The sequence below is a fragment of the Symsagittifera roscoffensis genome, chromosome 1 (assembly GCF_963678635.1).
Source record: "Symsagittifera roscoffensis chromosome 1, txSymRosc1.1, whole genome shotgun sequence".
Taxonomy (NCBI): Eukaryota; Metazoa; Xenacoelomorpha; order Acoela; family Convolutidae; genus Symsagittifera; species Symsagittifera roscoffensis.
In genome coordinates this window covers 87,217,270-87,238,451 of record NC_087062.1, presented here as the reverse complement: position 1 = coordinate 87,238,451, position 21,182 = coordinate 87,217,270, and the positions used below count along the sequence as shown (strand labels likewise).

The following is a 21,182-nucleotide window of genomic DNA, read 5'->3' as shown; positions in this document are numbered from 1 at the left end:
TTTGCGGAAAATATCTTTGGTTAAAAAAGAAAAAGCCTGCTCGCTCACCTTATTCGCTCCAATTAGGCCAAAAATCAAAAAATTCAAACGGGTTATTCTTGACACAGAGAGAATTGTTTCACAATTGTTTTAATGTCATGCAAATCACGACTGAAAGGCCTTTAATATGATATATCACTCGACTCATTCCAATAACTATTTGTGGTACCTGATTATGAGTGGAATGCAAAAAAAAACAAACACACCGGTCGGAGCAAAAAAGAAACTGTTGTTTAAAGGTTGTAAAGTATTATGGTTTTGTCCTACCTGTGACTGGCAAATCGAGGTTGCCTTGGTTTTTTTGTGAATTGAAGTTCGATAGTAGGCTGCATTGGTTCCTGATTTCGAATAGAACGATATCAATCAACTAATCAGTAAAATCAAGTTTGATCACGAAACTGAGAAACAAAAAAAATGATTAATGTCCATACGAGTCGTGTCATCTATAACAGTCTACGTGAAAAGGGACATTCTGTACTTCAATATAATAAATTCTTGACTACCAGTCATATCATGACAGATATTGAGAAGAAAATTTTTATCGGCAATTGACAATTGCGAACGAAACACAGCCAATCAGTTTTAGTTCAACCGCAGCGAATTTGTCGGTTTGTAGTTGTCACCATATGTAGTTGATTTATCTAACTAAAATGGTTGGATTTCTTACCCAAATTAAAAAAGGACAAACCTGCCTTAGTTTAGACCATCGAAGTATCGGTTTGTACTTGGCACTCAAATTGTTAAGTTGAACTAAATTATATTTGCTATTTAGACTACTCACGATGGAGGCGACCAAAGCGTTTGATAGTATTCCTTTAACACTTTTGAAACAATAGAGAAGGGTTTCGTCACTATTATGAGGTTTTACCTATGCTTAACCTTTTCATTTCTGCTAAGAAAGAGGGCGTTTTTGTTATTCTATGAATTATTTACCAAGGGAGGGGAGCTCATTAATTACCGAGACCTTATTGATGATACAACTACAACTTACTGTTTTAGTCAGCTTCAATCATACTTTGGTTGATTGCGACTAATAGTGTCAAAAAACAATCTTAAACGCCTGAATAGGCTAACTTAATATCTTGACAATGCCAGAGCGTTTCACCTTAGATTTTGAGGGGGCGTTTTCTACCGAATTCGAAAACCAATGGGTATGAAAAAAATTTGATGAGATAAATTTTGCTGACAACACTTGAGATATCGAAACTAATACCACTAGTTGTTAGTCGTTTATTCTGTGCAGAGGGCGGACTTTCTTGAGGGGGAAAATTTTCAGTTCAGCGGCTTTGTCGGAGCCCGTTCAGGGCCTTTTCCGCTTTTTCTCAGTGGTTTAGCTAAAGTATCAATGACTTCTCATAGATGCATACGGATCCAGTAAGTACCGGAGGTGATCTTCTTGGCAGACAGACTATCAAATATTAAAATTGATAAAATCGGATAACTTCAAGACAAAACGAAAATTGCAGTGTTGGAAAACCAACAAACTTCTACAAACTAGGTTTTAATTCAGTGTTCAACAATCCCATAAATGTATCGGATTTTGACGATTCAGTACCACAAGGCATGTAAGACATCTATCTTACTTTTTTCCTAAATTGTACTATCAATTGATCAATTTCTTTGTTTTAAGTGTAAATCAGCTAACAATTGCGAAGATGGATAATATCTCTATTTTACAGATTATTGAAAGAATACCTGAACTTACACTCAAGTATATTGGATCATGTCCAGGTGATAAAAACCCTCAATTATCGAAATTTGAACTTACGCTAAAATATATTGGATCATATCCAGCTGATGAAACCTCAACTACCGAAATAGTCTTTGCAAAACTTAACTCAGCTCCGAGCAATGATAAAGGAGAGCATTGGACCAAATTCACTACTTTGGTGATTTGTTGGGTAGAAAAACATCAAAACATCAACCTAATCCTTTATAACAAAAAAGTATCGGCCAATAAATCCGCGAACATTACAAAAAACAGATAACTTGTGTGGTTTTGCGCAATTCATTCAGCATTTCTTCTTTTTAGGTTCTGCCAGAAAAACTTGAATCATTTTCACGATGTGCATGTTTTGAAGTTATTTTATGGAAATGTGCAGTTTTTTGTAAATGTATAATATTGCAATCAAACGATCATACGATGCAGTGAATTGATTTTTATCAATGTAATTCAACTCTATTAATTCCTTTTTTTTTACAAAAAGATGCTTAGCAATTAACTTTTTGTTGGAGTACAACGAGGTTGCTGATGGAATATGGATGATGTAGTCCCACAATTAGATGAGTCGTCGACAAGATAGATAAACTTACGAAAATAATAATCAAATTCCAGCAAAGGCTTTTATCTTCTTAATAACTTACGCTGAGGCAGAGCGAAAAAGTAACTTATTAAAAGTTATCAAACACAAAAAACTAAAAATACACTATCTTTTCCAGTGTAGATTTTCACCAGATTAAAGAAAAAATAATTTGAGGTGAATTCTTTTGTATATTTCAACGAATCACAATAATTTTTGAAAGATTTTAGTTAAAGCGATAAAAAAAAGTTAACCAATCGTATCAGGTAAATTGAAAAAACGAAAATTATTTTGGAGCAAAATTGAGAACTAGCTTAAAAAAATTTGATTGGACAAATTTTATACATTCATGGATAATTTTTATTTTTTTCCAATGTAAATCAAGTCAGATTTGACAGGACCAGGACGATTTCCCTTTTTTTATTGAAGTTTGAAATTTTGATCTCTCAAAAAACATCAAACGCTTCAATAACTCAGAAAGCAAATGCTAATATGCTTCGTCATAAAATCGTGAAATAAATTTAGAAAAAAATTGAAAAAGTTCTTAATAGGAGCGAGCTGTTATCCCTCCCAAAGATAACCTGAGGATTAAAATAATGCATGGATGATTGATTATACCCAAGGTTGTCAAAACTAAAACATTTGAAACTAAACATGATGTCCTACCTTAATACAAACAATTCTGATAGCCATTTAAAAACATTGGCAAATACATACCCTATCTTAATACATGGTGTCTCTATGTTAAAACGTGAAAAATGCGGGCACCGAAAAACTCGCCATTTGAAACATACCAATTTACCATCCCAAACTTTTTATCTTAGTAAATGGCTGAACCTATAACCTATCTTGATGCATAGAAAATCCTATTCCTTATCTTAAACATCGAATTTTCCCTATCCTAAACCGACGGGATATCTTTAATCTAACTTAGTAGGTGGGGGTCTGCAGGCATCTCCCCCCACCCCTGATTGCCTCACCCATTTACTATTCCCATACATTCATTGTACAGTACAAAATGACACAAAAATATAACATTTTGAATTTGCACTCAAGGTAAAATATTCTTCAGATGACAAAGATTTCTATCAAAAACCATTAATTGAAGGTCAAAAATGGTCTGCGTAAAAACAGCGGGGTTTAAATATTCCGTCACTTTTTTTTATATAACAGAACGAAATAGATATTTTCGACAATCGTTTTCCTTTTCTATTTTGCTATCATTTTTTTTTCGTTTGGTTCCGTTGCACATTCAGTTGAGTTTTAATTTAGCTGGTGCATGTAACGCTAATTGGGATGCTTCAGAAAACGGTCTCAGGGTTTTTTCCTATCCAATCAATACAGTTTTACGGCAAACACTGGTTCACGCGCAAAATAACTCTTGTGCCGAATGTAACGCAACGGCGGGAAGCAGTCGCTACTAGCGAATGCCGTTTCTTAAATCAGCTTTTTTACTTTTAATAGCATCATTACGAGGACAAAATGTATATGTTGTGAATTGTAAGCTGATTCCGCAACAGGCTGAAACCAGATTTGTCGTGGAATCCGCAACATTGCTACTTTTCTTCGGTCTTCTTTGCTTTTTTTGGATACAACGAACAAATAGCTAAAACTATTGCTCAAAATCGCTCGAAAAAAGGCGAACTTGCGGAATCCGCAACAAAACTTGCGGGATCCGGAAAAAAATTTGCAGAATCCCGAAGTTTGTGAAATCCACGAATAAATAATATTATGTATTATTTATAATATTATAATATTGTCGTGGTATCCGCATTCGTATGTTGATTACGCAAACTGTTAGCGGAAAAGTGAAATTGTAAGCGGAATCCGCATGAATTTGCAAAATCCGCATAAATTTGCGGAATTACATTTCTATTATAAGAAATTAGCTATATTCACTAGTTGCGAAATCTATTGTAAAAAAATTGATGTGCGGACGAAATATACGTTGCAGGTACTTGTGCGCTGAATCCACGGAATTTTTTAAGAGGAACCTACTTAATTTATGGAACATGTTTGACGACTTGTCTTTGGATTCCAGTGACCTCCACACACCAATTTGTGCGCTTGTCCAGTGCTCAGTTTGGCATTGTAATGATGGTCTGGTAATATGTCGGGCAGGTAAAATGTCCGTCAGGTCAAAGACTTAGACGCAACTCAGTCACAGAAACTTTCGCGAACACCAAAGTTTCCGAGCAAAGAATTAGAACAGCTGCAAAATTTTACTTTCCTCAAAAATTGTGCACCCTTTCATATTTTCACACGTTCTGGACGCACCAAAAAACACCAAATTAGTATCAACTTGCTCTATGGAAGCTAACGACAGATAGGCCGTATGCAGAGGTTGGTAGAATATTAGAAAGCTGTTCAAATCCGAGGGCAGCTGTTCAAATCTCGTCGACGACGCGGCTGTTTATAGCTGAAAGCGTCTTTTATTTTTTAGTTCATAGTCTCTTATTAGAGGGCCTCTTTTAATTGAGTTGGCCCTCTTGCGACAAAATAAGATACCCCAACATCCAATTAATCATCTGTTTATCCAAATCTGCTTAAGTCGTTGGATTGTTTCTTCAAATTTACGCACTGCAAATGGGTTTGAAATGTTATTAAAACTAAATCAAAGTTCAAATCGCTTTTTCTCAGTTCGTCTTTGTCGCCAATACATTTAATTTGATAGTGGAACGCGTGCCAAAAAATGTTATTTTTTTGCCAAAACCCGTCTCTAAAAATGCCCAAAATCGCCGCAGAATAATTGACCAAAATTATGACCAAGCTGGGGTTTAGAAAAAGCTCAAAATGGCTGAACTAAAGAAGTCGACAAAAATTTTAAAGTCTGTTTCCGCGTCAAAAAAGCTCCTGCACGCACCATTCATTCTGCTGCATTCAGAATATAAAAAAACTAAAATTTGTAAAAATTTATTCAACCTTGATACTTCGTAGTTACGCCGAACTAGCACGTTTTTTTTACATCAGTCACATGTCATCAAACAATTCCAACAAAGTGGAGCTCAACAACAGAAAAATTAGAAAATACATTACTAAGGCCAGATATTAAACTGCAGATGAAGATCACACTGTGTAAGGGTTTGATATGACATTATTACTACAAGTGATGACTTCAGGGATGGAACAAACTACTCACAGAAACCGCGAATTGAATCGACTTTGCTCCTTTATTTACAATATTTAAGTACATTTCAGATCGTGTAGATTATGCTGAACCAAAATAGGTATGGTCTGTTTTGTTCTATGATGGCGGATGATGACAGGGTTTTACATGGAGGGTGGGGCGGGGCTTGCAGAGAAGAATGAGAGAAAGGTTAGGCGTACTTGGCCTTGAGCTCTTCTGCCATCGAGATGTACTTCTGCTCGGCATCCTCCTTTGACATCCCCTTTATTTTCTCCCATGCGTCCCACTTGGCCTTGCCTAACACAGCAAATTACTAGTTACTATACCGACTGCAACAAAAACTGACAACTGACGCAACAACTTCTAGACAACTAAAATTTGAGTACTTTTTCGAATCACAAGCTTCCGTGGGAGGCTCGTTGAAATTTTTCTTTGATTCCTCTTGTCGGAAATGGAAGGAAGTCACAATTTTTGAGCTATCGGATCGGTGGTGTCAAAATCTCGATTAAGAGCATCACATGCATGTACCCAAAGCGATTTCAAAAAGTACTCGACTTTTAGTTGACTGGTTATTTATTTGGGTTATTTTAAATGAATACTCAATGTAAATTAGTTTTCAATGCGGGCCAAATAATAATAATCCAATAACCAGAATGTTAACACACCTTTTTGAAATCAGAAAAAGAATTCGTTGCAGTGCAATCTGATCCAGTCTAAAAAATGTTACTTGAAAAAATATTACTAGAAAAATATTACTTGAATATTACTTGAAAAATTACTTGAAAAAACTCATAAATCTAGCCCACATGTTTCTAGAACAGAGCAGAATATACAAAATGTTATTTATCTCCTAGTTGAGAGGACGGAAAATCAGTACATACATTTTACGTTCATGATTTTTTTAAATCAAACAATGTAACTGTGAAAAGGGGCAAGATAGATTGGGCGCTTGCGTACCTTTGAAGTCTATAATGCCTGGCCTGGAAGTGTTCACATCTCCGACTGTGGCCTGTTTGAACAGTGCGTACAAGTCCAGAAGCTCCTGGTCTGTCGGTCTGCTAGTGAAGTTCTTCACGTCTTCCGCTGCTTTGTTGAATGCTTCAGACATACTGGGTTAGGTTATTGCTTCTCTAAGACAAATGAGCTACTTTAATGGCGGGATCAGTAGCGGATTGGGGGGGGGAGGCGGGCGCCTCTTTCAGGGATTCGAACCCTTGACTGCCCAAAGGTAGTCTACCTTCGTTTTATTTTGAGATATCCATTTTTGACTGACTGACACTAAAAAATTTTTAAGGCCAATTTAAATTATACAGTGATTTGTGAGAGCTCGGAAAAACAATTTGGTCGACCTATTTTCAGGTAAAGTTTCGAAAAGTATGATCAAAAGTTTAACCCATTTCCGATTGTGCCAAAGGAATTGTTTTTTTTTTGTATTTTACAAAGATGTGCAGGCCAAAGTCTTAATCATATTAAGCATTATGAATTGTAAATGGAGCAAACGGCGGTTGTAATCGATGAAAACCATTAATTTTAGAAGGTTAAGATTAAGCCAAATATGTTTGCAATTGGGTAATTACTTCACAAATTTGAACACAGACCGTTGGAAAAAAGTCAATTAACTCAAGAAATTTAACAAAACTAGCTGATTTTTTGAAGAATTTTTGACGAAAACAAGGATAGCCGATTCCTTGCAAGTAGCACAGAATGCTCCGACCATTTTCATAGAAAAACTAAAAAAAAAAATTCAAATTGACGTCGTTGCTTGTAAGCGGTGTGATGAGCCAAGGTAGCGCTAAATTAAGCTGAACTTTTGCCTGGAAAGCGCTATACAGTTTTCTTTTCGTTTTACTAAAATTTAGTTTTCTTTGTCTTAAATTTCTAGATAACGAACGTGAATCGCTCGCTTTGCTCAATCGAAGTTAGACTGAACCTAAAAAATTCGAAACCAATTTTTCTCGACACTAGGAAACTTTTTGAACTTTTTAAAATTTTGTTTGAATCATGGTTGAAAGGGCTTTAATATGATATACCACTCGACCCATTGCAATGATTATTTTAAGTACCTGATTTTCTGTGGAAAAAAAAGAAAAAAGTAAAACAACCAAAATCCAAAGTTCATCCCCCTTTTCAACGGTTGGAACAAAAAGGCTAATTGTATTCGCTTAACTCGTGGTTTAAGTAAAACGAAAACGCAAGGTTAAAAAATTTCAGAATAAAAATCTGCAAATGGTCCTGGAACTCGATTAACTACATTAATGTCAATGCTTGAGAAAAAAATGGCCAGTTAGTTTTTATTCAGTCCGTGAGGTGGTAAGTCTGCCGACAAAAAAAAAGAAAATAAACGGCGTCTGAAACCTTTGATATGCAGAAAATTGGCTGGCGTTGCAACAAAGTACATGTCCTGGTCGAGCCCGAATAGTTTCAAATTGTATTAATCGATTCTGTTTAAAAATATATTAGTCGATTTTGTTTTAAAATGTTTTAGTCGATTCTGTTTAAAAATCTATTAATCGATTCTGTTTAAAAATGTATTAGTCGATTGTTTTAAATTGTATTAATCGATTCTGCTTAAAAATGTATTAGTCGATTCTGTTTAACCAGTTCCTGCCTGGATAAGTCTGTCTTCCGACTCGATAACACGCATTTGAGCGAAATGTGTTCTTAAAAAGAACTGAACCGCACTGCTTGTTGATTATTTTGGCCTTACCTGTGACTGGTAAAAGCTAAGGCACACTTTTTGCAGGCGTGTAAATGGTTGTTGATTGTTTCGGGAATCGAGGTTGCCTTGGGTTGTTTGTGAATTGAATTCTAGGTTGCGTTGGTTCCTGATTTCGAATAAGACGATATCAATCAAATAATCTGAAAAATCATATTTGATTACCAAAATGGGAAACAGAGAAAATGACAGCCATCTGTGATAGTCATTGAAAAAGGAAATTCTGCACTTCTTTATACTGATACTGTACCTTTGAGATCAGAGATATGACTTTCAACCAAATCATGTCAGATATTGAGAAGAAAATTCTTATCGGTAATTGACAAAATCGAACGAAACACAACCAATCAGTTTTAGTTAATCGAAATACAGCCAAATAGTTATAGTTCAAACGCAACAAATTTGTCGGTCTCACTCACAATGCAGTTGGTTTATCTCACTTAAATGGTTGGAATATTGACCCAAACTAAATACGAATGACACACCTGCCGTAGTTTAGACCATCGGACCATAGATTTGTACTTGGCAATCAAACAGTTCAGCTGCACTAATTTTTATTGGTTATTTAGGTTATACTCAATGGAGGCGCCCAATCCTAAGCATTTGATAGGAGTCCTTTAACTCTCTTGCAGCAATAGATCACTATTATCAGATCTTATCTATGCTTAACCTATCCATTACTACAAAGAAAGAGGGGGGTATTGTGTTACTCCATGTATCATGTGCCATAGGAGGGGGAGTTAATAAATTTCGGTGATCTTATTGATGATAAAAAGACAAATTAGGGTTCTAATCAGCCTCAATCGAACTTAGGTTGGTTGTGACTAAGAGTGTCAATAAACACTGATAACAGCTCGAATAAGCGAACCTGATATCTTGATCACGCCAGACCATTTCACCTTCAGAATGTTAAATATATCACTTAAACTGCATTTTGATGGGGGCGTTTTTTAACGAATTTGAAAGCTAACAGGTACGAAAATTTGTAAGGCAAATGTCGCTGACAACACCTAAGATATCCAAAGTAAGGGAGAGGAGGGGAGGTTATTTTCAGCGGCTTTTTTGGATCCCGTTCAGAGGCTTTTTCGATGTGGTTTAGCGACAGTATCAACGGCTTATCATAGATACATACGGCTCCCCTAACTGTCCATCCCTGGCCATTAGCTTTGCATGCATTTTACAATCCAACACTTTTTTTAAAAAAGCCACAATAGCCGAAGTTAAATATATTTTCTCAATAGTCTGCCGAAAAAGTCCTTAGACTTTTGTAGGCTTTTAAGGCACAAAAAAAATCATACGCAAACGCAAGGTGGACAAATTTTCTTTTTATTTCTCAAAAAGACATCAAATTCATCGGGTGGTTTTAAAAAAGAACTTTGTTGACCTTGTTGTGGTGAATCCTTTCGGTTTTTTGGAGCTCTGTCCAAACCATTGGCAAAAACTTTCTGCGCCGTACGCAAAATTTATTGAAAATGCAATTTTTGAGCACTTCTTGGAAATCTTCGACCAAAAATTGCGTTTTTTCTGGCCCGCGTTTTTAGGGATAACCAGCTAGAAATGGCTGTCAGAAATCTATGCTAAAGGGACGGCCGAATTACAAAAATTGAGAAGGAGAGGAAGAATTGAGGAAGGAAGAGGGGCCGTCGTAATCCCCTCCCTTCTGCACGCTACTGGGAGTAAACATACCAATCGGATTTGAGTCTTCAACAATGAAACCAAGACCTCAAATTGTTGATACGATTCAAGCTAAAATACGGCAAATTCCGCCGATCATAACACCAAGTAGCAACTTTTGTCACTTGTACCAAATGAGAACATTTGCTGTCAACCATCCTATGGAAGAACACTAATGGCTCAAATGCGCAACAAAATTGGCTCAAATTTTGTCATCCACTATAGGAAATTTCAACTAACTCTAATGTTCTCGTCAAAGTCTCATAAAATTGGGTCACTTTCCAAGCAAAAAAACATTGAATTTAAAAATTTCAAAAAAGTCAAAATAACAACGCCAGATGTGATAAATGCTAAAATTCAAAAAAAATTAATTGCTTGTTTTCCAAAAATTTTGTTATTCGGTACATCTGCTTTCTTGGGTATCAAGCCTCAAGAATGATTGAAGTAAAAAGTTCACCACAAAAAAAATAATTAGATGTTTAAATACGGTTAAAATTATCAAAATTAATTTTTGAGCATGCATGATTTAAGGATTTACAGAGATTTTTACAAGTAGTTTTATTAAAATTCAGATCAATTCCCTTGATTTTTTAAGAATCACAATCACGATTGAATAGGCTTTGAATGATTACCACACTTGATAGTCTAAAAGCATTCTTTGAATTACTTCAAAAATAACAAGCCACGTTTCAACGTTTTTTCTATGACATAAAAAAATACGTATTTGGCGTATGAAAATTGGTTTACAAAAACGCGATAAACAACTACAAAAACATAACGCTCCACAAGGTACTTGTTATACGCTTCTCCAACGCCCAGACGAAAAATTAAAACCCAAATAGCTAGATACGAAAAACCACCAGAGAATTTTACAAAAAAACAGACAAACAGACAATCAAAGATTCAACTACCTCAAGAAAAGAAAAAAATACCGACTAATTTTTTGAATATTTTTTTTCAATTTTTGAATTTTGAAGAAAAATTACAATGTCAAAGCTCTTTGAAATTCCAGAATCTTTGAAATTCCAGAATGATTGTCACTTTTACGGAAAAGTTGACCCAGCTTCAGAAAACCGGTTGAAAAAGAAAAAAATTATTCCGCTGGGAAATCTAATAACTAAATTCCACATTCGAAGCTAGACGACGTTCACATTTTTTCACACCATTTCCTTTTTCTAAGTGGAGAGCGTTATTTGCCTTCCTTTTATCAAATGACATTTATTTGAACTCAAAAATATTTTTTAATTAGAGGTCAACTTATTGCATGCAATAAAATGCACAAACCCGAGAAAAACATGCCTCATTTTTAATTGTTTTTTTTTCAGAAAAAAAAGACAGACCTGAAAAGGAGTACAAAAAAAATGATAAAAATTTTTTTTCTGAATAAACCTTCAAACCAACTCGAAACAATTTCAGCCTAAAAATTGCAATCTGAAGTAATTGAAACTTGTTCCCACAGAAAACATGAGACCAACGCTGTGGTGCATTGGTAGTGATTGTGCCCATCAATCATGATTGCGGGTTCAAATTGCAGTCGCGCTGCATCAAATCGTTTTGATTCGTAGCAAACAAACAATTGGAGAAGTCAATGGACACTAGGAAACCGAAAAAAATCTACTGACGGTTTTTTTTTAATGGGGAAAATATATGGCCTCAAAGTTCTTTGAACTTCAAGACCAACTCACTATTGACACTTTTTTGATCAAATTTACACAATTTATGAAAACAGGATCAAAAGCTTATTCCTCTGGGAAATCGAAAAAATAATTTTGGGAAAGGTTGCCTCAGTCTTGCGAATTGAATCGAAAGAATCAACCAAGTCATCTCGATGAATTAGAAAGCTAAGAGTAGTACAAAAAAGTCCAAACAATCCTGCTCACCCCACTAAAAAAGCATAAGGCAACCAAACAAGGAAAATTTCTCATTATCCAATAGCCTTCGTAGCATTGAAGCAGTCTTAACAAAAGACTTATTGAAATCTAATAAACAATGTACCCACAAAAATAATCACTTCTTCTTTGTCTGTAACATTTTACTGAGGGTAAAGCAGTCCTTTTACGTCACTTGAATAGCTAGAGTGAATGAACTTAGTCTGAGCTGCGACAGGAAGTTTTAATCAAATTTAATCCTTTCCTTGACAGTTACTTCACAAAAAATTACAATCGCATTTGCATTCAACCAATCAGCGTCCATTCCCTCTAATCCTATCGGATAGTAGAAGGCCAACAAGCCGAAGGGCCAAGGAATGGAAAAAAATCAGACCAACGAGCCAAAAATTAATTTTGTGAAGCAACATGATAACAGATTGTTACTGTTGTTATACAATTATTACGTAATTCAGCTGTAATTCACACTACTCTGATGTAATTTCGGGTTCAAGATATGGCGCTTTGTGGTAAATCCGTATGTCGGATGTTCACTTCACTAATGCGGAAAATAACAAAGCAACCATTGTCCGAAAAATTTACATCAAACTGAAAAGGTAATTTCTCAAATGCACGGTCTATTGGGCTGTAAAATATATCTGCGTGTACTTTTATTTCTTTTTCTCTGAATAGCGTTTTCCTTTTTTATTTCCCTGTATTGAATTTTACCTTTACCTTTCACAGCATTCTTTCAAATCGTAAGCGGCGCCCAGTTGGAGCGAAACGAATATTTTCTGCTGCGTTAAATTATAGGACAGGGTAGATAGAATCACCATTTCATCCACGGGTGGGTAGGGTTATCACGTCACTAGCCTCATTGTTAAACCTTATTCTTGTTCCTAGACTACCCAAATTGAACTACTCCGTGTGTTCTCCAATAAGTTCCCCTAGCCCGACCTGATCCGATCTACCACTTCCAGTTCAGCGAACTCCGTGTGTTCTCCAATAAGTTCCCCTAGCCCGACCTGATCCGATCTACCACTTCCAGTTCAGCGAACCAACTGGCGCCATTTCTAATCACCTTTACCTCTCTTGCTATTCTATTTAGGCCGCCATTTGGAAGATAAGCAGCTATTAGTATATAACGAGTTCTCTTCACGAGATCCAAACCAGACCAGATACTACCAAATTTGGCCAATATGCGCTGGCAGAAATGCAACTTCAATATCAAAATATCAACCACTTAGCCAGTTGTAATTTCCATGTACTTGTTGATACAAAAATACTCCGCTGGTCAATCGCCCTTCAAACAGTTTCCAAATATGAAATGCGTTAGGGGTAAGTTTATTTAATTTTCGCCACTCTCAGACAGTCCGAAGCTCAAATGACACGTACGACTGCGTGCAAGTTATCCCCCCCCCCCCTTATCGAGTGAAAAGACACATTGAACAGTGTTTGGTCAACTAGTGTTCAGAGATAACTAATCCTCCCTAATGAGATATTCTAATAACTACACCTTTGATTGAGTTGAACAACCAACTGTAAATAAATTCTGCAACAAACCAGCCAGCTCACGTGCAGAAAACCCAATCCCGATCGATCTTTTAATCCAGCCCGTTTATTTACCTCTACTCTTCGAGAGATTGCAAATCGGACCATTCCGCCCTCAAAAGTAAACTCAAACTCGACTAGCAATCTAGCCCTTTGATTGACAGCAAGACATATTTAATTTTTCAATTGACGTCTCAAGGATTAAGGGTTTCAATTAGTAAAAACAGAAAATCTCTTCAAATTATAAATTAATACCAAAATTGACCTTTCCTGAATAAATTCAGTTGGATCACGAAATCATTGTTCCTGCAAAAACCACGAGAAAAAGAAACCTATTTGACCGAAGGACTTGAAATTTATTTAAAAAATATATTGACGCAGACAGAAAAGATAGCGTTTCACAGCAGATAATCGTTTTTAAATATCAAATTGAAGTCGATATTCGCTCAAATTGATAGCTTTTTGATTTGCATTCAATTCTTTCTTTCAATCACCATAGTCCTACTGAGATATTCAAAAATTAAGAAGTCAAAAACCGCAAAAGTTTGTTATTTTTCTGTGGTTTCATACCAACGTTCATAGTACTTCTTTCTCGTTCTTCTTTCTATAAGAACTGTTAAATATTACAAAATTGATTTTATATTACTTTTGTAGCTTCAAATACCATAATTGACTATACCATCAGTTTTATATTCATCTGCAGTAGCTGCACATGCATTTGCTTAATAGAAGACATTTGATCATATATCGCATGAAAAAATCAATTTGTTCAAACATTTGAAAACAATTGAGCAAAATCTGCGAAGTGAATTCGACTTCACCTTTACCTTTCAATAATCAGTTGGAATTGAATTCCGTGATCAACTAATTCAACCAATTCACTTAATTCACCAACCAATTAAATCATTTACACACACTGCCTAATTGAGTTCCAAGAAATGGCTACCAGGGCTATTCATGGAAGCTACAGCATGCACGACTGGGAGTTTGGCCAGTGGCAAAATGTCCAATCCCAATCTGGAGCTCATTTTTCAACAGTCGACGACATGCTGATCCGAACGGAAGAGTCAAATGCCAACTCAGCCGATCAGAGCTCGTGGTCTTTCGACGACTCATGCACTCAACAAGTAAGCAATGAATAATTTCAGGCAATCACTTCTAATGCCTCACTATTTGACTGGAATGCTTCTACCAATTTGGGGGCTCCGATATATGCCCTCGTTGATACGATTAATTCTTATATGGACTTTATTTTACAATTAATAGCAATAAAATTGGCACTAGATGACGAGAGGTTCTTGGGATTACAAAAAGCCTACACATCTAGGCTATACAAACAAAATTCTTTTAATTACTAGTTGCTAGTTAAAAAGAAATTTAGCGATTGCATACTTTTCCGGTAATCCAAAAAAAACTATCAAAATCTATACTCTCGACGGGCATAATAAGCTACAATTCAAATGGGAGAGATTAACTTAGAAAGGAATATACAGAAAATAATAAATGAGCATTAAATTTAAACATCACCCAGAAAAAGAATGCAATATTTTTATGATAAAAAAAAACTTACAGGTGCGACGGCGCAGTGGCAGTGTTCGGAAGGGGGCTCGACAACGACCCCTGAGTTCTCCGATTGAGCTGTGCATGTTCAAAATAGGGGAGGAGCTCTGTTCAATAGACAGAGGCTCATTGGCAAAAACGATTTCGGCTTCACTTGACTCGCTGCTGAATGCGAAACAAAAGCTGGACGCGGAAACAGAGGACAAGAGCACGGATGAAAAAGAAAATGAACCAGCGGCCAACAAAGAGGGGGTAAGACATAAATTCACAATCGGAACCTAAGAACAGCCTACTGATGGTATGAAGGCATAGCGTATAATTATAGCATTAACGTATAAACAGAAAAAAAAGAAATAGCGAAAATAGTGCTTGCTCGTCGTCTTGTGATGAGAGTGCACCATTTCAGTCACTATTTTTCGGCCTTTTTTCTTGACACTGATGAAACCAAAAAAAAACAAGAATAAAATTTTAGTTGCGTGAGGCGACAATTCGTAACAGGCGACAATTCGTAACAGGCGACATTTCGTAACAACCGATAATTCGCAACAGTAGATTAGGCGGGGAATACTGATTCACGCGCAGTATTCCTCTCGTGCCGGATGTAAGCGCAGGGGAGCGAAAGGCAATGCCTTGTTACGAATTGTCGCATGTTACGAATTGTCGCCTGTTACGAACTGTCGCCTGTTACGAATTTTCGCCCTACCTTTTATTTGGCTTTCTCTTACGTATTTAGATCATATCGGCGATTTTCAACAATACACACTTTTTCAAGTTTTCTGCCTTTAAGGACCGTTTATCTTCATTTTCGGATTTTTGGATGGTAAATAATTTTTTTTCGTCTTGTTGGCCCTCCGGCTTGTTAGCCTACTGCCATCTAGATTAGGTTTGATGATATGTGAAAACCAATTTCAATTCAATGTCAAATTTTCATTTCAGAAAAGCGCAACTACAGACGCAAACTATTCCAGCGATGATGCCATATTATCAAATAAGTCAAGAAGTGAAACGTCTGATAGTCTATTTTTCCTACAGGACTTGCTCGATGAAATTATAAATTTGCAGCTAAATTCAGACCGCAAAAAAGATACCGCTAATCCGACTTACACTAAAACCGAACACGCGACACTTCAGAATATTCAAAAAGACAAAATAATTGAAAGACCCAAAACCAATGAGTCCAACAAATCCAAGACTAGCCAACCTAATCAACAGAAAACCAAACGCAAAACAGCAAAAAGCGTCCGCTTTGCCGATGCATGTGGTTCTAAATTGCTGAGAATCAAATTTTACGATCCTAATCCCAAAATCAATTTCGATGCGTTGGACTCTTCTGATTATTTTTTCAACTATAATTCCAACAGCTACGACAACAATAATCGGGCTAGAAAAGTAGAGAAGACCTGGCTGCCTCTATTTTTCTTGTCTCCCAACAATGCTGCTCTAGTTAAGAAAGCTTCAGAGCACAATATACAACTGGAGTCACTGGCCATCAACGGATTCCAAGTCAGCGGTTCAATTCTGGTGGTCAACTTGAGTTTCGAAAAGGAGGTGTGGCTGCGATTTTCATTCAACAATTGGAGCACGTACCACGAGATCAAGTCACATTACAGTGCAAGTGTGACGCATAATGACCTTTCTCATCATACAGTACCGGTGGACCGGTTCATATTCCAAAATGAGTTCATGACCTCGGCGGATATGGATAAATGTTCGTTCTGTTTGCGGTTTGAGGGCCCAAGGGGTGAGTTTTGGGACAACAATGAAGGACTCAATTATTCACTGAAACTTGTAGATAAATAGACTTAAACACACATAAATTCCACTAGTAGTCGGCTCAACTCTTACTGTTGAATGCAGGGGCGGATCCAGGATTTTCTCGAGGGGGGAGGGGGCGGATTTTCAAATTTTTTTTTCGAAAATTGTCTTTTTTTTAGGTCGACCGAATTGATTTTCCAAGCTCCTTCAAAGCAGTAAAAAGATTATGTATTGGCACGCAGGCACAAATTTGAAAAAAAAACAGGCCACAATAGGCGTTTTAGGCATTTTGGAAAATTTGTAAATATTGGCGCCTTTGAAAAAATAGCAGAAATGGATATCTCAAAATAGTACAAAAGGGGACCCCTCCGTACTATTTTGAGATATCCACCCCCCCCCCCCCCCCTCACATCCACCCCTGGATGAATGGAGTTATGATCCCTCCTATGCCTTATAAACTCGTATATCGTGCATCAAATAGTGCTAAATCTAGTCTAGTAATAAATATTATAGAATAGTATTTAAAATTTTTCGCAATTACACTTTTAGTAACACAGAGGCGAAGCTGAGAATTGCATCACAAAAATAGAATCAATAGCGCAGTGTTTTTTAATGCATAAATAGCAGTGGAAAAAGTAAAAGGGACTTCTTTTGCAAAAAAATATCCGGAACACTGGAGACCGCGGAATTGAAGGAGGCCGTAAGCAGAGAGGCGAAGCGTAGCTTCACAGCTCTTGCAATTCAACATAAAAACATAGCATTTCAAGCTATAGGAAATAAAATGATAAAAGCCACAAAGTCGACAAAAAATTCAAAAAACAAGGTCTTCAAAAGTTTCATATTCAAATCATATGCTGTTCAATTATGGTTTAAAATTCTCACATGTGATCCAAGCTCTAGAAAGCAAGCAAGCAAAAAGAAGAAAAAGCAAACTGAAAACAGTTTAACCAAAAAGACGACATAAAGCATCGCGACATTTGTGATACAGAAAAAATCATAATCAGTAAACAAGCATCACAAACTAACTTTGGCCTTTTTAATTTCCTAGAAACCTGAAACACGAATCAGTTACATCCACTAAGTAAGCAAAAAATCTATGATGAATGAAAAACACATTAAAACAAAAATTGATATATTACAAAGCGATAATCAATCACAAAAAATTTTCATTCTTGATCTCCACATGAAAACCTGAATTATACCATATTTGATGCAAAAAAGAGGGGAAATTTGTCAGCCAAAAATTTTTTAATTCAATCACTTCTGCTTTAATTTGTAATATCAGCACTGCACATTCTGATAAAATCAATACCCACCTAGCAAAACAATCCCAGGGTCGCCAAAAAATTCAGCAAAAGCATAAAATGAAAATTCAAAAACAGAGCATAAAGACAACTTTGAAACTGCATTTTCAAGCAACCACTTTAACTAACTTTTTAATGGTATTAGAAAAATTCTTTGGAATAAAAACAATAACAGATGATTTTAAAAATTTAGATGAATTTCATTTGGAAAACTTTGGAAGTCCAAAAAAAGCTCAATGAGGCGAACTAACTACATGCCAATCAAAAAGACGTCTGATGTGCCAATTATTAAATAGGAACAAAACCACCTAAAACTAGACAGAACAATCAGTCAGGAAAAGTTAGTTGGAAAACTTTGGAAGTCCAATCGAAAAAAAATATAGCTCACAGAGGCGAACTAACTACATGCCAATCAAAAAGACGTCTGATTTGCCAAATATTAAACAGGAACAAAACCATTTAAAACTAGACAAAACAATCAGTCACGAAAAGTTAGTTGGAAAACTTTGGAAGTCCAATCGAAAAAAATATATAGCTCAATGAGGCGAACTAACTACATGCCAATCAAAAAGACGTCTGATTTGCCAAATATTAAACAGGAACAAAACCACTTAAAACTAGACAGATCAATCAGTCAGGAAAAGTTAGTTGGAAAACTTTGGAAAACCAATCGAAAAAAAAATATAGCTCAATGAGGCGAACTGACTACATGCCAATCAAAAAGACGTCTGATGCTCCAAAGATTACACCGGAACAAAACCACCTAAAACTAGACTGAATATTCAGTCAGGAAAAGTTAGTTGGAAAACTTTGGAAGTCCAATCGAAAAATTATAGCTCACAGGGGCGAACTAATTACATGCCAATCAAAAAGACGTCTGATTTGCCAAAAACTTAACAGGAACAAAACCACTTAAAACTAGACAGAACAATCAGTCACGAAAAGTTAGTTGGAAAACTTTGGAAGTCCAATCGAAAAAAATATATAGCTCAATGAGGCGAACTAACTACATGCCAATCAAAAAAACGTCTGATTTGCCAAATATTAAACAGGAACAAAACCACTTAAAACTAGACAGAACAAACAGTCAGGAAAAGTTAGTTGGAAAACTTTGGAAGTCCAATCGAAAAAAAATATAGCTCAATGAGGCGAACTAACTACATGCCAATCAAAAAGACGTCTGATGCTCCAAAGATTACACCGGAACAAAACCACCTAAAACTAGACAGAAGACTCAGTCACGAAAAGTTAGTTGGAAAACTTTGGAAGTCCAATCGAAAAAAAAATATATAGCTCAATGAGGCGAACTAACTACATGCCAATCAAAAAGGCGTCTGATTTGCCAAAAATTAAACAGGAACAAAACCACTTAAAACTAGACTGAACAATCAGTCAGGAAAAGTTAGTTGGAAAACTTTGGAAGTCCAATCGAAAAAAAATATAGCTCAATGAGGCGAGCAAACTACATCCCAACCAAAAAGACGTCTGATGCTCCAAAGATTTCACCGGAACAAAACCACCTAAAACTAGACAGAACAATCAGTCAGGAAAAGTTAGTTGGAAAACTTAGGAAGTCCAATCAAAAAAAATATAGCTCAATGAGGCGAACTAACTACATGCCAATAAAAAAGACGTGTCATGTGCCACATATTAATCAGGAACAAAACCACCTAAAATTAGACAGAACAATCAGTCAGTAATAGTTAGTTGGAAAACTTTGGAAGTCCAATCGAAAAAAATATATAGCTCAATGAGGCGAACTAACTACATGCCAATCAAAAAGACGTCTGATGCTCTAAAGATTACACCGGAACAAAACCACCTAAAACTAGACTGAACAATCAGTCAGGAAAGGTTAGTTGGAAAACTTTGTAAGTCCAATCGAAAAAAATATAGCTCACAGGGGCGAACTAACTACATGCCAATCAAAAAGACGTCTGATTTGCCAAAAATTTAACAGGAACAAAACCACTTAAAACTAGACAGAACAATCAGTCACGATAAGTTAGTTGGAAAACTTTGGAAGTCCAATCGAAAAAAATATATAGCTCAATGAGGCGAACTAACTACATGCCAATCAAAAAGACGTCTGATTTGCCAAATAATAAACAGGAACAAGACCACTTAAAACTAGACAGAACAAACAGTCAGGAAAAGTTAGTTGGAAAACTTTGGAAGTCCAATCGAAAAAAAATATAGCTCAATGAGGCGAACTAACTACATGCCAATCACAAAGACGTCTGATTTGCCAAATATTAAACAGGAACAAAACCACTTAAAACTAGACAGAACAAACAGTCAGGAAAAGTTAGTTGGAAAACTTTGGAAGTCAAATCGAAAAAAAATATAGCTCAATGAGGCGAACTAACTACATGCCAATCAAAAAGACGTCTGATGCTCCAAAGATTACACCGGAACAAAACCACCTAAAACTAGACAGAAGAATCAGTCACGAAAAGTTAGTTGGAAAAATTTGGAAGTCCAATCGAAAAAAAATATATAGCTCAATGAGGCGAACTAACTACATGCCAATCAAAAAGGCGTCTGATTTGCCAAATATTAAACAGGAACAAAACCACTTAAAACTAGACTGAACAATCAGTCAGGAAAAGTTAGTTGGAAAACTTTGGAAGTCCAATCGAAAAAAATATAGCTCAATGAGGCGAACTAACTACATCCCAATCAAAAAGACGTCTGATGCTCCACATATTAAACATGAACAAAACCACCTAAAACTAGACAGAACAATCAGTCAGGAAAAGTTAGTTGGAAAACTTAAGAAGTCCAATCAAAAAAAATATAGCTCAATGAGGCGAACTAACTACATGCCAATAAAAAAGACGTCTCATGTGCCACATATTAAACAGGAACAAAACCACCTAAAATTAGACAGAACAATCAGTCAGGAAAAGTTAGTTGGAAAACTTTGGAAGTCCAATCGAAAAAAATATATAGCTCAATGAGGCGAACTAACTACATGCCAATCAAAAAGACGTCTGATTTTCCAAATATTAAACAGGAACAAAACCACTTAAAACTAGACAGAACAATGAGTCAGGAAGTCCAATTAAAAAATATATTGCTCAATGAGGCGAACTAACTACATGCCAATAAAAAAGACGTCTCATGTGCCACATATTAAACAGGAACAAAACCATCACAAATAAGACAGAACAATCAGTCAGGAAAAGTTAGTTGGAAAACTTTGGAGGTCCAATCGAAAAAAATGTATAGCTCAATGAGGCGAACTAACTACATGCCAATCAAAAAGACGTCTGATTTGCCAAATAT

The 21,182-nt window shown here is 36.0% G+C and overlaps 2 protein-coding genes across 2 annotated transcripts; one reads left to right on the top strand and one right to left on the bottom strand.

Annotated features, from left to right (window-relative positions):
- Positions 1-5,236: 5,236 nt before the first annotated feature.
- Positions 5,237-8,322, bottom strand: LOC134857169 (acyl-CoA-binding protein-like). Its single transcript, XM_063873546.1, has 3 exons — positions 8,174-8,322; positions 6,424-6,596; positions 5,237-5,763 (listed from the first exon to the last, which is right to left on the bottom strand). Exons 2-3 carry the CDS (start codon positions 6,572-6,574, stop codon positions 5,657-5,659), a joined length of 258 nt encoding a protein of 85 aa, XP_063729616.1. The 5' UTR covers positions 6,575-6,596; positions 8,174-8,322; the 3' UTR covers positions 5,237-5,656.
- Positions 8,323-12,676: 4,354 nt separating this feature from the next.
- On the top strand, positions 12,677-17,099 carry LOC134851592 (protein phosphatase 1 regulatory subunit 3B-like). The gene is made up of 3 exons (XM_063867739.1): positions 12,677-14,399; positions 14,845-15,084; positions 15,769-17,099. Exons 1-3 carry the CDS (start codon positions 14,211-14,213, stop codon positions 16,630-16,632), a joined length of 1,293 nt encoding a protein of 430 aa, XP_063723809.1. The 5' UTR covers positions 12,677-14,210; the 3' UTR covers positions 16,633-17,099.
- Positions 17,100-21,182: the final 4,083 nt, after the last annotated feature.

What these genes read in the sequence shown, in the direction of transcription:
- LOC134851592 (XM_063867739.1), top strand. Translation starts at nt 14,211, where the DNA reads ATGGCTACCAGGGCTATTCATGGAAGCTACAGCATGCACGACTGGGAG. An exon ending in ACGACTCATGCACTCAACAA is followed by an intron (nt 14,400 to 14,844) that starts GTAAGCAATGAA and finishes AAAAACTTACAG; the next exon opens with GTGCGACGGCGCAGTGGCAG. An exon ending in CAGCGGCCAACAAAGAGGGG is followed by an intron (nt 15,085 to 15,768) that starts GTAAGACATAAA and finishes TTTTCATTTCAG; the next exon opens with AAAAGCGCAACTACAGACGC.
- LOC134857169 (XM_063873546.1), bottom strand. Translation starts at nt 6,574, where the DNA reads ATGTCTGAAGCATTCAACAAAGCAGCGGAAGACGTGAAGAACTTCACT. An exon ending in AGGCATTATAGACTTCAAAG is followed by an intron (nt 5,764 to 6,423) that starts GTACGCAAGCGC and finishes TTGCTGTGTTAG; the next exon opens with GCAAGGCCAAGTGGGACGCA.